This window comes from Lissotriton helveticus, chromosome 4_1, assembly GCF_964261635.1.
Source record: "Lissotriton helveticus chromosome 4_1, aLisHel1.1, whole genome shotgun sequence".
Taxonomy (NCBI): domain Eukaryota; kingdom Metazoa; phylum Chordata; class Amphibia; order Caudata; family Salamandridae; genus Lissotriton; species Lissotriton helveticus.
Genome location: NC_136063.1, coordinates 1,833,414,600 through 1,833,431,656, shown reverse-complemented (window position 1 = coordinate 1,833,431,656; position 17,057 = coordinate 1,833,414,600). Strand labels below are relative to the sequence as shown.

Below are 17,057 nucleotides of genomic sequence, written 5' to 3'. Positions count from 1 at the left end.
TGGGACCTGAGTACTTGAACGATACATATACAAGGGGGTCCCAGTACTCAAAACTGTCAAGTAAACATATGAAGAAATAAACACAAAGATAATCTGAAATATCATCACACTTGTTTTTACTAACAGTGTGAAACAGAAGCAAAAGATACAAAACGACAGAGGCATTTTATCATCATCATAGAAAAGTGTGCCCCAGGTGGTGGAAAGAAAGGAAGGGTAGTGCAACGTGAGGATAAGTAGTAGCAAATCTTTGTACAATTTTTAGTACAATAGAAACTTAGTAGTTTGTAAAACAGTACATAATTTGACCTGGCTTCTGACGTGAGCCAGCTATACAAGAAGACAAACTGTTCAAAACATTATTATGCGACAACGTGCTCAAAACGCTTATACATATATCAGGTTCATTATTAGCGCAAGCCGTTGATTTGGTAGAAACAAAGTCGACGTAATCGTGTTCACCTTCCGAATGCGCTTGGACTGGCAGATGCGGTTAGGACCGGTATTAAAAACGCCGTCGGAAAAACGTGCACGTAATCACGCGTGATGCTTGTGAGGAACCAGTGAGGAAAGACTACATCCTGGGATAAGGGTATAACGATAACAATGACTCAACTGTCTGATAACACCGGAGTGTTAATACATGTGTCAGAAAAAATATATATATTCCCAAATACTGTCTGCGCATTAGAAATGCCCGAGGCTGCGATGTAGAAACAGAGTCTATTCAAACGTGCACTTTTTCATTTGTAAGAGTGAGGCTATGGTTGGAGGGTGAAGCTCATTAATAGTCGCAACATAATGTTACATAACAAAGTGTGGCCAAACACCCGTCTTACCCTTGGTTTGAGATAGCAGACCACTTTGCCTTGCAGTTCTAATAATCGAGTCGAGTATTTGACAGTTCGTCATGATATTACATGATGCGGAAACCACATCACTCAAGCCGAACAACTCATCCCGCAATACCACTGAGGACTTGACTAAGTTCCATCTGTGGTTGAACGAAAGGTGTCCCGATATCCAATTCACCCTCCAATCAAGTAAGGAGCGCATCGATTTCCTGGATGTCACAATTTTTGTGGAGAACAACACATTGCTAACAACACTATACAGGAAACCGGCAGAGCAAAACTCTCTTTTACAATATAACAGCCATCACCCACGGGGATTGCGTGATAATCTACCATTTGGGCAGTTTTTGCATATTCGCAGAAATTGTTCTCGGAAGATGGATTACATGCGTGAATCACAAGAGCTTAAAGATCGCATATTGGAACAGGGCTACCCAGGGAGGTTGATAAAAAAGAGCACGCAAGCGTGCGTGGTATAATCCACGTGAGGGTCTCCTACAGCCCAAAGAACGTGTGGATCCCATGACCAAACGGATGATATGTGTGACGACCTTTTCCACTCAGAGTAATGCCATCAAAAAAATCATAAACAGATACTGGGGACTGATATCTGATGACATTCAACAAAACAATCCCCCCCTTCATTCATTCAGGAGATGGTAGTCCACTCATTTCTGGATGTAGAACAACCTCCAACAGTACTGTCCCTATGGAATCTTCCACCGATTTTGGGGCACCATCGATGTGGATCATGTAAAGCGTGCAACACTACTATGCAAACAAAGGAATTTCACAGCGGTGGGGGACACTAATTTCCCCATGACACCGATTACCTGTTTTTAAACTACCATATGTTTGCCGGCACTATTAAATGTAAGCTGAGATTTATAATGGCCTTTTAACTCACTTTGTAATTTCCTTTGGGCCCCCACTTAGTTTAGAAGTGCATCCCTGTCGTCAGGTGTATGCCCGCCCTCTATCAAACCAAGTTTTTAGAGGGCGAGGACTGGTCAATGATGAAGCATGACACCAGGTGGTGTGTGAGACCAGTCCGTCACTTTTTGTGAGATGCCAACACTCACAGTCAAAACACTGCATTTTCACTAGTGACAAAAAACTGGTAGTGGCTCGTGGTGATATACAGTTTATTTTGGAGGCTGCCGTCTACTAGCACCCCGTGCCTCTGGTTCCCTCTGTCCAGATCATTCTGGCCTTTTGTGGTTACATACATTGATGTAAATTGAGACACTCTGACAAAATCAAAAAGCCAGATCGGTGTCATTCTTCCCCTTCTTTTCAGAACTCTGGGGTCAATAAAAAGGCAGAAAGGAGTGGAAGGCTGATTATTGCAGAAAAGACAACTGTATCGAGCAGACAATAGAATCAGGACGTGAGGCTGAAGTTATTCTTAACAAGTAAGAGAAGGGTTCAGACTCAAAAGCTCCCTTCAAGAAAAACAAAGTGATTGATTTAACAAATTAACATACCCTGCAAATTTAGGGCATTTCTGAAGGACATACACAGCTGCCCTTTGGACAACCTAATTGCCAATAGTTTACCTGACTCTTAAGGAGCACCTGGTATTGACTCCAGATAAAAAATACTGGTTGAGATGCATGATAGAAACATTAATAAAGTAATGGTGCAGAAATCGGGATATATCGCTCAACATAAAAGCTATATTCTGGCCTCATTAATCATTTGATCGTTCCCTGCAGAGGATGACTGGCCTCTGGTATTTATAAGAGAAGCACCTAGAGGCGAGTCGCTGATAATGCAAGTGTTTTCCTCCTTAGTAACTGAGGAACTCGAGGGAGAAACATGCATGCGTATGGGCTTTAAATCAGAATCTTGTGTTGTATAGAAACCAGGTAGGGTTGTATCAAAGATCTGTTCCAAATATGATTCCCTGAAGGAGTGCGCCTCGGGTACAGGCTCTGTATCTTTTGAAGCCAGAGGCTAGGTACAATATAAAGGTTATCGTACATCAGCTACAATTTCAGGGTATAAAAATGCCTAGTCATTCCACAATGAACACCCATCTTTTTCCAGTATTGAAACCTGGTAATTCATATAGGATAGTCTTAGATCATAGAAATGTAATTGCATATACATGCATGCAAGCTTTACAAAATGTTCACAGTACTGGATTAATGGACTAATGATGATTCTGGTGAGAAAAAAATACACGAACATAGACTTATCTAAGGGTTTCTTTAGTCATAGCATACTGCCTGAATCTCAAGATCTAACTGCTTTTTCATTTGGTGGATTTCAGTATACTTATACAACATTAACCATGGGGTATAAGAATAGCCCTGGGCTTTTTGCAGCAAGTATCATGGAGCTCTTATAAGAAGATCCAAAAATGCTTCATATATTGATGATCCTGTTCATATCTTACAGACGCAACAGGATAGAGACTTTTTTAACCCGATATGTGTACAAAATCAATTTTAAGATGACTAAAATTGCTTATTTACATGTGATTGTTCTTGGATACGAGCTATCCTGTTTGGATCTGCCTTCCTACAGAAGTGTGCTACTTTGAAGCCTCGGAATACATTAAAGAACTCAGAAACCCTGATTGGGTTTCTTAACTTCATCAGAGCTTACTTGCCACATTACGCTAAGCAATTGAAACCCTTGTGTGTTTTCATTACTCCAACATTTTCTGAAAAACATTGGTAGAAAGCACACATGGCTATCTTTCATGGACTGGATGTTTTACAGACTTGTGATAATAAAACAAACCTCATAATTAGGGTAATTCCCAGCACATCAGTCTACACATACGTAGTGTAAAATGAAGGCCATACAACACCCACAGCTTACAGGTCATGTCTGTACTCCTCTGTTAAGGAACACTTTCCTCCTCCTGTCCTCCTGTGAACATTCTCACTTCAGTACAGATGGCTATAATGAGAAAGTGCCCTTTGGTGCAGAGGAAACAGGTCAATATAGTTTCCCCTATACCGATACTAGAGGCCAAATCAAAAGCAAAAATGTCTAATGCTCACGCTTTACACCTGTGTTGGGTACAGTGGGCCGCTTCTTTAAATTCTGCTGATGTCAAACTTGAACATGAGCCTACTCTTCGCACACAAGAATTTTTGTAATACAGAATATACTCCACAGATTCCAAATATTTTACCCATACACAAATATATAAGAGCATATTTTATACGCCTGGCTCTGTACAGCCTGTGGGTGACACTAAACAGAAATACTCTGCTGCTTATGCTGTAGTGCAGGGAATTTTTGAAGAGAGCAACTTCAAGATGTTATGCACACACTAATGTTGTAGGTGATTCTAATGTACAGTTGTCCGAAATACATGCCATTACTTGCTCTACAGAAGACTGATCCGTCGATACCTACCTTCATAGTTTTGGGTTCAGCATTTTATGTCCAAGGATTTTATGTCCGACGCTCAGTGGAGCTGCTCGGTTCAGCTATTGAGGAGATTGGCCCTGGTGCATCCCCTCGGCCGTCACCTACCCAGCCGGACATTGGGCACAGTTTCTCTCCGTCTCCCTGTTTCTCCCATCCCTCCCCCTCCCATAACGAATTTCTGTAACTCTGCTTTTTTTCTTTGTTTCCTATGTTTTGATTTCTATTGACCAAATGTAACATGTTAGCCTGTAACTCTGATCCTCATGTAGAGCGCTCTGATACCTCCGGGTCTAGCCAGCGCTATATAAAATTCAATAAATAAATAAAATAAGTAAATGTGGATTTACCACATTGGAGCTTGAATCGATTCAAAGGAAAGTCAATAAAAGTGAGTAACTTCTTTGGAAAGGTAACTGTTCTACAGGACAATTACTTTGGTCCATGTACAGCATGGGCATTTTGTGTTGTCTGGGAGATTTGGAAAAGGCATCTACTGGATGTTCTTGGCAACCAACGTGGTTGTTGACTTATGAAGATCCCCAAACCTTAGCACCATAGAGTAGGATACTCAATATTTTGAATCCAAAGATCTCTGAGATATAAGCCAGTGGTCCTCTGCCATATAGTTTTGGCAAATACTGCCATGCCTCGTGCAGCCCTCTGACCTTTCTTTACCTTCTCTTGAATATGGCTGTTCCAATTGAATGGTGTGGTTAGCTGTGGAAGTGGGTCCTTCACAAAGATCGGTAAAAGACAAAGTTGGTTGATTTGAAGAGTCTTTATTGAAGAGTGTAGAAGCATAGAGACCCCATCCAGCAGCAGGCTGAGAGTAACTGAACTCATACGTTTACACAATGCTAAGAAACCTTCACCACATTACAGAACCTGGAAGCTGTGGCTGACTAGAAAGTTGAGAACATCACATCACCTCCCCCTTCACAAACAAAATAGCAGATAAAACTTTTGCAAAACAGGCAAAACACAAGTAATATTGAAGACATTAAAAAAACAAAGATATAATACACAAAACAAAGTTAAAAAAATGATTTAAGAAACAAAATCTTGTAAGCGAAGGGGAATATGCTTTGAACGGAGCGGTCTAGACCCCATTTCAGGAGTCTCATGCTCTTGATTTGCTAACCGCGACGAAGAACCACAGGTGGGACCCAAAGGTGACAAAAGGCGATATTTAACCACTCTGCCAAGATTCCAAATCCTGTGATCACTTGTCTTTAAGGCATTTTTAAACACCTTGATATTCTGAAATGGCTGACTGAATTTGTAACTACCATTGGTTCTACTTGGAGATTTAATCTTGACCCAGTCACCAACACTAATTATCGTACTCTTCACAGCCTTTCTTGCATCATACCAGACTTTCCTCTTATTCATTAAACTTCTCTCTCTTTCTCTCCAACCAACCGTGCTACCCACTTTGTCATCCACCAACGCTCTCTTGGAACATACCCAAGAGGGAGCAACCTCAACATTCACCATCCTACCTTTGAACAAACGAAAGGGAGCCACACCAGTAGAAGAATGAGGAGTGAACTGATACTCCCCGACCTTTCTCCTCACAGCCCCCTCCCAATAATCACCAATGGACCTGGCTTGTGGCATAGCCTCCTTAAGAACTTTGATGAACCTTTTTTCAACACCATTACTTTGTGGATAGTACAGGGCAGCCCTCTTGTGCTTAATTCCCCTTGATGTCAGAAAATCTTCGATGATTCCTATAGTGAAATGAACTCCATTATTAGACAAGAGAGTTTGTGGGAAACCTTCCCATTCAAAGAGTTCATCTAAAAACTCAACCACAACAACAGACTCCACAGAATTCCCCACTTTTATCTCTGGCCACCGTGAAAACAAGCCCATACACACAATAACATAACGATCTTGAGATTTCAGCTTCACCGGCCGCAAAATATCTATGGAACCAGCAGCCTGATCTCAAAATGACCCAGGGTTGTGTCGTACACTTAAGTATCTTGTCACAACTTGCACACTCCCGAACAAGCCACCAATATGCCTCCCTGATCCTCTCCTTGGTCTTGGCAATGCCCATCTGTGAAGAATGAGCATTTTTAGCCAACTTTTCCCTCAAAGCAATTGGCGGAATAAGCTTACTACCTCGCATGAGAAGTTCTTCCACCACAGCCAAATCCTCTTAGACATGCCCAAAACCTCTGAGCACCTCATCACAGTCCCTCTTCTCATACAAAACACCTTTCACCAGGGCAATGACTTGTTGCAAAACTTCGTCACCCTCAAGGTGTTCCCTCATTCGCTTTCTGAAAGAACACCTTCAGTGATCAAACACACATTAACTTCTTCTTCTAAGTACTCCCCTCCAAACCACTCAACATCATCAACTGTGTCATCATTTGCACACCCAAGTCTTGAAAGCCAGTCAGCCAGAACATTGTTAGAACCAGGCAAGTAGGATAAGTCAAAATCAAACAGTGTCAAAGCTATTTAGACATAGTGCATCACTGAGATGTTTTTTGATATTAAAAAAATGTCTTCACAATTCTTAGATCACACAAATTCACTCCCTTTCTTCAATAAAGACCTCAGGGATAAAGTCTTCCCTGCAAAATTTGGAACAAATTTGTGGTAAAATTCAGCCGTACCTAAGAATTTCACTAGCTCATCCTTGCTTGACGATGAACGTAAATTGAGAATTGAACGCACAAGTGCAGCCTTTGGTTCAATACCTGTCGCTGATACAAAATGTCCAATGTATTCTGTCTCCTTGACATTAAATTTGCATTTATCAGCCTGAAGAGTGAGACCACCATCTTACATAACGTGTATTTATATTTGTAAACCGCACGTTCACCCAGAGGTCTTTTGGCGCTGAATAACAGATGTTTATTGTTACCCAACTCAGTGGTACTCATTTTATCGACCTCAGATGGATGAAAGGCTGAGTGGACTCGCCGGGATCTTGCAACTTCTTCAACACAGACTTCAGCATCATATCATGTTGGTCCAGATCAACGCCAAAAATGAGCACATCGTCTTGATACACTTTGACACCTTAAAAACCTCCAAGAATGCCCTCTATTACCTTCTAAAATACGGAAGCAGTCGAAATGAGCCCAAAGGGCATTCTCAGAAACTTAATGGTCCCAAAGTGCGTCACAAAGGCAGAGAGGTCTTGAGAAGAAGAATGAAGCTTAACCTGGTGGTAAGCAGAGGTTAAATCCAAGGAGGAAATATGCTTAGCCCCTTCAAGAGAGCAAAACATTTCAATAATGTTAGGTAAAGGGTCAATGACCACCGCTCTGTTGAGTTCTCTTAAGTCCACACAGAGCCGGGCCTCACTGTTGGCCTTACGAGCCATCACAACCGGAGAGACACACTCCGTTGCCTCAACTTCTTAAATGATACCTTTGGCCAGAAGCTTATCCAACTCACATTTCATGCTCTCTCTTACCAAGAGAGGAACATTCCTAACCTACGCAACTTTTGGAACAACATTTTGCTTAACTTTTATGTGATGCACATAGTTTTTAAAACAGCCTAGGTCACTCTCAAAAACTTGCAGGGAAATCCTTGATCCAATCTTGAATGGAACTGTCAACCACCCTAACAGATGCCAATTCTTTTAGACAGACTTGAGGGTTCTCATTGGGGTCAAGAAACACATACAGATCCCTTTGATGAAGCCAACATATAAGTGAGTCACCTATCATTGAAACATAGATCTTTCCAGGGATGACCCTCCCTTTAAAGTCAATTGTTCCCCAAAAGTAACCTAGTAAATCAAGTCACCCCACTGATGTATTGTCTTAAAAGAGTAACTTTACCTACCAAATTGCTCTCATAAAAGACTAGAACAAGCGTAATCTTGCCCTCAGAGTCAAATAGCATTTTGACAGGTGCATCATCAACCAATACCAGTTCATAAGGACCATCACATGTTTCTCCTGAAACTTGACAATTATAACTTCTTCTACATACTCCTCAAAAAGATCCACTTCCCTGACTTTCCTGTCATCCTTTCCAGATTTATAGCATTTGGAGACGTGACCTTTTTTTCCACATGTTTTGCATATGACTTTCTAACCTGGACAGTCCTTAAAATTGGCCATGTGACCTGAAACACCACACCTGTAGCACATGCCTTGAAAGGTCTTCTGAGAAGTTAGTTAGTGAGTTTTGGGTTTAACGATCTTATCTACATCTACTTTCACCTCAGGATTTTCTTTCTTATCACCTGAAGAGTCCTTCTTTATGATATCAACTCAAGCTTTGAATGTTCAGGACTCCTAATGATGGTTATAACCTTTTGATGATTGGTATTGTCTTTTTGCCATAAAGCATCCCTTGTTTTGTCTTTTATGCATCCTAACTTAAATTGATCTCTCGTTCCTCCAACGTAGCACTAAAGTTACAATTAGAGGCCAATTTACGCAAGATCGTTATGTACTGCGGAACCGACCCCTCTTGCCTCTGCATCCTTCTTCCAAAATAATACCGCTCAAGAACTGTGCTTATTTTTGGAAGATAGTGCAAATCCAGTTTTTTTTTTTTTTACAAATTTCATATTCATTCAGCGAAGCAGAGTCACTATCAGAGAGTTCAGGGAGATGTGCAAATACCTCTTGACCCTCAGACCCTAAACAATGCATGAGAAGAGAGGTTTTCCTCTCTGCGCTTAAAGAGCTACCACAAACGCAAGCATAATGCACTAATACTTTTTTCCATTTTTGCCTGGGAATAGGAGGATCACCTGGGGAAGTTAGAAAAAACGGGGGGTGTTGAGACATTTTGCATTAGCTTAGAATTACGTTATAAAGGAAGACAAAGTAAAGAAAACACAAGTTTGAAACAGCTCGTTAAATTAGGATCATAATAGAAGTACAACTGAGCACATAAGTAAACAATACAAATATAATGTAGACAAACGACACTTATAATAAGCTGTGTGTATCAGCGAAGAAATTACAGACGCAATGTAGTAAGCTGTGTATGTCAGCATGAAGGACACACACTTGTAAAGCTGCTACTTCGTGGGAGTCCAATATGCAAATTTAAATAAATCTGGAAGGAGAATACAGCTGTGCGCATCAGCTTTGAAGAAGCTGACAAGCTAGAAAAGAAACTAACTGCTGTACTTGTCAGCTCGTGATCTAAAAGAAAATTAGCATCAGCACCAAAACCACAGCGAAGCAGGAGATGTCAAATTAAATGAAGAAGAGCTGTGCGCGTCAGCGCGCAGTAGGAATGCGATCCGCCGGTAAATGACAACAGAAGCAGCAGAAAAGCAGAAGATATCAAATTAAATGAAGAAGAGTTGTAAGAGTCAGCGCGTAGTAGTAATGCAACAGGCCATGCAGGGTCAGGCAGTGATAGGAGATGGCCGCTACATCAGCTGCGATGTAAAAGAAAATGGCGGCTGCGTGTTTGCATAACGATGTAAAAGTCAGGGAAGGGAAGCAAGATGCTCCACCAAACACATCAAGCAGTATAGATGGTGTGCTGACATAGGTCCAGGCAACTCAAGAAAGACGTGTTCAACTCCAGGCAACACGCGTAGCAAGTCCGGCAACGTCGGACAGAAATGGGAGGTGGGAAGGCCCAATGGAAGAGAGACAACGCACGCACCTCCCCAGGGAGTCGAATGACGGATGACTGAACTTGAGGCGATCTCAATAGAGGCAGAAAATTAATATTTAAATTAAGTCTTACCGTCAGTCAGTGCCAGCAGCTCGCAGTGCACCTTGGAAACCACTTCAATGAATAAAGAAAGAGAGAAGCCAGCAGTTTGCAGTGTGTTTCAGAAACCAAATCTTTCTCGTTGAGGAAAAGGGCAGAGTACACACAACTGAGGCACACCGGCAGAGAGGTAAGGCTGCTTTTGAAGTGGATGGAAACATAGACTTCACTTCTTCGTGAAAAATTCTAGCTGTTGGGGTCTCATATGTCGAAGTTCAGTGCGCAGGTAGATCATCACTAAAATGTGGAAGTGCGTCCTTCACAAAGATCGGTAAAAGACGCAGTTGGTTGATTTGAAGAGTCTTTATTGAAGAGCCTAGAAACATGGAGACCCCATCCAGCAGCAAGCTGAGAGTAACTGAACTCATAAGTTTAAACAATGCCAAGCAACCTTCACCACATTCCAGAACCTGGAAGCTGTGGCTGACAAAGTTGAGAACATCACATTAGCCATACTCCTAGCTAGGTGAAATCCCTCACTTTTTCAATGACCTGTCCCAACTCTTAAATTTGCCTGAAAGGTTTTCCCACACCATCATTAATGTTTTGACATATTTCCTTAATGCCAGAGTCTTTGAAGAGCACCTCAGTTATTTCAGCTAGTTTTTGCATTCTCTTGACATGCAAGCTAAAAGAGCAGAGTGGTCTGTCTGCATATTCTAGGGCTGGGGCCTCTCTGTTGCCTTTGCTCAGACAAATTCTTCTACCATCGTATTAATGTATAATGTGGAATGGGCCAACAGCCAGCCTTGTTTCACACCATATGTTGTTGTGAATTTTTCTGTTGCGCTTCTATTTGATCCATATCGCTCTAGTGCTGTCAAGCCTTCGTAGAGATCCTTCAGTACGTACACTAGATGTGAGTTGATATCAAGTTTCTCCAATGTCTTTCATAGTTGCATTCGATTCACCAGGCGGAAGGCCAGCAAGAAGTTAGGGAACATTCCAAACAAGAAACCTCTCTTACGCTGTATGTATTTCTCAATTAGAAGTTGTAAGATGATGACATGGTCTGCCATTGACAGGGCCCTACAAAAGCCTTCCTGGAAGGGTGAGATAAACTGCACCTCTTCATTCCACTTCTAGAATTTTTGGAGGGCTAGTTTAATATAGATTTTACGGTCCGCATCCATTTAATATATTGGCCTATAAAAAGTGGGGCTCTGGGTTGTGCCTTTTTTTTTTGTATCTTGGGAATATGACACTGTCAGAGCTCTGGACTGTCAATTTGGATATGCAGTAGGTGAAAATTATTAATAACAAAGGCTACCAATTTGTTATGAGACTGGGGCCTAGCACTTGTCCGTCTTTTAATTTTGCTACTGCTTGCTGAATTTGTTGCAACATGTAGCAGTCTAGAATTTCTTACACGTTGAGATGTCCGTGTTTGGTTTGAGAAGTTGCTTCTATTCCATCTGACCTCTTAGTTATGTCTGATGTCTCATTCTGTGAAGAAATGCTTTGAATTCTTTGACCCATTGATCATGACTTAGTTTGTTCAAAATCTACGCCCTATCCTACTGTCTGCTAGACATGCTTGGAGCCCTTACACCATGACACTTGACCACATTCCTTTTCTAGCTTTATGTCTGCCAAGACTTTGATCTAGCTATTAAACCTCAGCTGTCTCTCTATATTGGTCTATTTTGTATCTCACAAGTATATAGATATTCCTCCTTCAATGCACTGTCCTGAGTGGAAGCTGCTGAGGGTTGCATAGAACCAAGAAGCAGGCAATTTCCTTTTATTTTAATGATTTTTAAATCAAGCAGTTGCTTTTACAGTTCATGACGGCAAAGAACTTTTTATTTGAAACGTCATTAAGTGTAGGTCGGGATCTGTTTGACTTCACACACACGGAGGGAAAAACATCCCCATCTTTGCTTTTCTTCCTTTATTTAACAGCCTCGCTTAGGTTCCATGAAAAGATATCCACTACATAAATATTTCACAAATTGGGTCGTCTGTTGGCTCTTTCTGCAGAGGCTAAGGAATTTTTGGTCGAGGAGCCTAAACCAAAAGGACAACGGACCTTGCCTATCTGCCAACACAACAGTTGCAATAACAAGTGGGGCTACACAGGCGGGTAGCATTTAATCGACTACATCGTAATGGGGTGATTAGGTTTTTATATATACATAATATATTGACTACTTACTCAGCGGGTTCCTAAAACCACATTGTTTCTTGTGTGCTTTTATTTAAGCTGATATTAGGACATAACTTATTGTCCTCATAAAGACCGAAGACACAATTATGCAGGGCAAACCAAGGACTGTGAATTAAAGCCTGGAGCAAGGTATTAAGACTCAATTATTTTACCTGATTCTCACCTAATTTAAAATTCAGATAATCTCTTACTGCGGCACCACAGATGGATGGAACCAAACAAGACGACATGAGCGCTTCAAGCTGTATAACATCAACTGGACCCCGTAGCACAGTTGTCGCTGCCATGAAGCTGCAACACCACTAGTGGGCGTTGCCTGCTGCACCGGAACAGCTCAAAGAAATGCCTGGTCTATATGGACAGGTAGCTGGCCCTGCCTCCCAGGAATGTGTTTTTAGCATGCTTTATGGACAGGTAGCTGGCCCTGCCTCCCAGGAATGTGTTTTTAGCATGCTTTCTTACAGCAGAATGGCAGGACCATTACCTGCGGGAGGGACAGAAAGAGGTTCTAGTACCCCAAAATAGGTGCGAGTGGGCCCCAAAGGCAAATATTAATGTTTGGCCGTGATGAAGTTCTCGTCAGAACTGAATATAAGTGGATTCAACACGCGTAGTGCATTATTTGTGGTTGTTTTATTGTTCTAATTAAAATTGTACAAGTAAGATCCACTCAGTAGCCTGTAATAATAATAATTTATCGAGGCAAATTACTTACTAGAGAAAGCATGTTGTCTTCTCTGTTTTGTTAAGCCAAAGTATATTTCAGTATTGTTTTTTTGTAGTAGACTATAAGGGCTTTTGTCTAAGTCATTTCGCTGGAGTATATATTATTTTGTAACGGTATGTTGATTATTGATCTTGCCACGTTGAGTGTCTGTCATTTGTCCTTGTTGCACACTGAAAGCATGGGCCAGAACCAGTATTGGAAAGGGAACCTCAAGAAGTGAACACGCATGTACCAGTCACCGAGGAGGAGGTATACAGTCAGCCTGAAGAAATAACAGCTGTTTCAGCATCCCTTGGGGAACCAGCTAAGATCACCACAGATACGTCTGGGGGGCTCAGCGAATCAGAAATGCCCACACAAATATTAAAACAAGGTATGATATGGAAGTTGCATTACTTTTAAATGTTTTAAGTTCTTTTATTTCTAAGTACAGTTTGCTGTTGACTAAATAAATATGCTTAAATGGGATGCCTTACGAGGATATATTTGTGAGCCCCCACTGGAGGAATCACTGTTGGATGTTAGTAATTAAAGACTAGAGAGAGAGGGTATTATGAGCCGCATGTGTACTGAACAGACATATAGTCTATGGCGTGAAACTGTGCGTATAGATAACAATGTTATTGATGTACAACCTATGTATATTCATGATGTTTGCTACGTGACGCAATGCTGCACTGTACCGTTGTTTGCTAACTTGAACATGATAAAAATGTTTTTTTTTAAAAATATCTATATATATGCTTGAGGAAATGTTTTTTCTTATTTACTTTCCCTGTGAGCAGCCTGTCTTGTATGTAATTTGTAGATTTTTTGTTTTTTTAATTATCAAATGTCAATTTGTTTTTAAACAGGATATCTCATTGTCTGTTCAACCTCCCCTTTTTCAGGGATGGGGAACTAAATAATAAAATGTAATAGTAAATGTAATACCTGAAGCATGAAAGAATGAATGAAGTAACTTAGCGCAACGAATACCAGGAGGTCTCTTGGCGCTATAAGTGACAAGATCAGAAAGGCCCTAAGCTTCTATTGTCGAAGAAGCCAAGTTTTTAAAGACTTCCTAAATGCTGATATGGAAGTAGCAGCTTTCAGGTCCCGAGAGAGTCGATTCCTATTCAAGGCTTTGCAAGTAATGAAGCTCCTGCCTCCCCAGGTAATACATAAGGCTTTTAATATTATGCACTGCATCATGGGCAACCAGTGAGGCCTGCTAATGATGCTGAGTGAAATCTAGTGACATTTAAGAGCATGCAAGCTGCAGCATTTTGTATAATTTGGAGTCTGTTCAAGGAATCTCTGGATATATTTTGATAGAGGAAGATTGCAGTAGTTAATCTAGATAGAACTGATGCAAACACAACTGTCTTTGAAAGATCAAACAGGACAAATTTGACTGTTTTCATGATGATTCGCAGGGCTTAGAAGGGGGCGATCTGACCTTGTTATCTTGATCTTTAAAATTACGTTTCATCCATCATAACACCAAGGTTTTTAACCTTCACTGGTGTTGAAAGGGTGCCCATATCATCAGGGTACATAAAAGGGACCTGAATGAGGTATTGTTCCCGAAAAGGATCATCTCTGTCTTGGACGAATTAAATTTGAGACAATTACTGTCCATCCATTTACCAACTGCACTCATGCAGCTCTGAAAATAATTGCCCATATTAGCCCAATTCTTCATCTGTGTATCGTCAGCGTAGGACACTAGTGATAAGCGAAATTACTTATTCGAAGTGGGGTAATACAAAGGCTAAACAGGGTCAGTCTTAGCGATTAGGAAACAGCAAAGCTCTCGCACACAACAAGCAAGGTGTTACAGTGGTAGTTGTATAACAGTCAGTATTGTAAACATATAGCCAATGATTTGACAGATGCAGTTTCTTATATATATTCTTAAAGATGGGTAGTTTAATGAGTCCACAACCAGCAGACACGTGTTTTGTCGTGTGGGAACAACTCACGCCGACTCTTCAGGGCTTGTTGCACGACCTAAACTCATTAAAGTCTGTGCGAGAATATTCACAATGGATCGGAACCCTTGATCAAATTGACACCGGTTTGGTTGTCTGTCTTTGTGGTCAAGTATTCAAAAATATATATATGTCTCCTGGTATTCATGAGCACATAGGGTCAACGGGTGCTGTATTTACGCTTAATATGTGTACATATTAAGTATGTAACCGGGAGGGGATGCACAATCCGGTTCCAGATCCTGCGGGTATGGCTGGAATCATGGAATTATCAACTCAGTGGCATCCCTCCTCCTTTGTTTCCCGGTCGCCGTTTTCCATCATACTTAATATGTACACGTATTAAGCGTAAATACAGCACCCGTTGTTCGGCTCGGTAGACACAGACGCGATCGGGTGTTGAGGTCACTGACTGAGGTACCTCCCGCGGCAGTTTCGCCTGCAGCGTCGATGCAAGACTGAGAGTGGAGAGAAAGGCGTGAGAGCTGTGAGGACTACAGGGCAGCGCAGCGGTAACACTGGAGGAGGAAACAAGCGGTTAGCCCAGGACCAGCTCTCTCCCTCGCGGTATGGTGTTGGAGATGGTGGGGAAATTCTGGGCTGCTTCTTCCAACAATTTTCGTCGCCTGTGCCTTTTCATAATCAAAGTAAGTCCGTGGGGCTAACAAACAAACCCCTTTACGCTGTTTGCTCAATTTTGGAATCCTCCTGTATTGCTATCAGCACTGTTCAGGTCCGTGGTGGGGGGGTTTAAGGAAAACAGAGTAGGGGATATAAAACCTGCAAAAGTAACTGCAGATACAGTCTGCATGAGTTCCACTAGGAAAAGAGGGAAAAATAAAGGCAAGGCTAAACGCAGGTTGTCTGTCACCCTAAACTCAAGCATAAATTCAGCAACGCCTAATGGAGACACGGCAAGCTTATTTATATAGTCCCCCCCAACACGGACTCCAGTACAGCGGAACAATCATACAGGGAATAACAGTAATAGAATAACTGTAGACACGCTGGAAGAGGACTCTGCCGAAGGGAACGAAATAATCCACACAAACCCCCCTGCTACATGTTAAGAAATAAACAGGTGAATCTAGAGCAGCCACCTGCAGAGGGAGGTATCATTTTGCCTAAATCCATTAAACCTGAAAAGGAGAGAGTGCAAGCCCAAGTCGGGAGGCAAGTCGATGCTTATTGGAAGGAGATATTGGGGTTACTCCCAACAAAAAGCATAGAGAACAGAAAAAGAAGCGGAGCACATTAGCGGTAGTTTCGACTAGAGCTGCAACAACTGCTAAAAAAGAGCAACAAAAGAAGGTACCAAACTTGAAAATTACCCCATCTCTTCGCTCTTTCTTCAAAATTCAAGATAAGACTCCACTGCTAAATAACGCATTAAAACTAAAGGGGCCCATTGAAAACCTTTCTGCTGAGATTAAAGCTATACCCCCTTGACTGTACCCCAAATGGAATCATCTAATAGATACAGTGTTCTTATGTCCAACGATCTTGGGGACAAGGTGGACAAAGCCATGGAGGAGAAACAAAAAATCGAAGAAAATGAAGGAGTCCAACGCCAGATAAATGGCAACATGGAGCAACCTCAGCAACCTGAGTCAGGCGACTTGATGGGGGCACTCCTCAGGGAAATGAAACTTAGCTTTGCTAAGTTCGAAAGGAACCAAGAAAAAATTCAGGTGACTTGTGAAGCCCTAGAGATCAAGTTTAATGCCTTAGCTGACAGAGTAGTATCTATTGAGAATACCTTGGTGCAAACTAGAGAAGAGGTGAAATCATGCTAAAGCGAAATTGATAAAATAAGATCCACCGAAAAAGAATTAAGAGACAAAATCGAGACCATGGAAAACAATTCGAGAAGGAACAACCTTAGGCTGTTGAACATTCCGGAAGGCTCTGAGGGACAAGACATCAAGAGCTTTATAGTACAACTATTAAAAGACGCTGTCCCGAAATTGAATGAAGAAAGCCTAAATGAGGGCATACAGAGAGTACATCGGGATCCTGTTAGACAGAATAAAATGAGGAAAAATCCAAGAAGAATTCTTGTTAACTTTAAAACGAACACACTGAAAGAAAAGGTCCTGAGCATGGCCCTTAAAGTAGGCACTCTCTCAAAAGATGGATACAGTTATAAAATTTGCTCTGATATCTCTTAGACTACAGCAGAGAGGCAATGGACTTTGGGAAAG

The 17,057-nt window shown here is 41.5% G+C and overlaps 1 protein-coding gene across 2 annotated transcripts in view; it reads left to right on the top strand.

Moving 5' to 3' along the window:
- Positions 1-17,057, top strand: part of APOOL (apolipoprotein O like) — a 246,955-nt gene that overhangs the window by 205,527 nt on the left and 24,371 nt on the right. For both annotated transcript variants that reach the window (XM_078688480.1, XM_078688481.1), the window contains exon 8: positions 13,055-13,250. In XM_078688480.1, the coding sequence (XP_078544606.1) occupies positions 13,055-13,250 (196 nt within the window). The remainder of the gene's footprint in view (positions 1-13,054; positions 13,251-17,057) is intronic.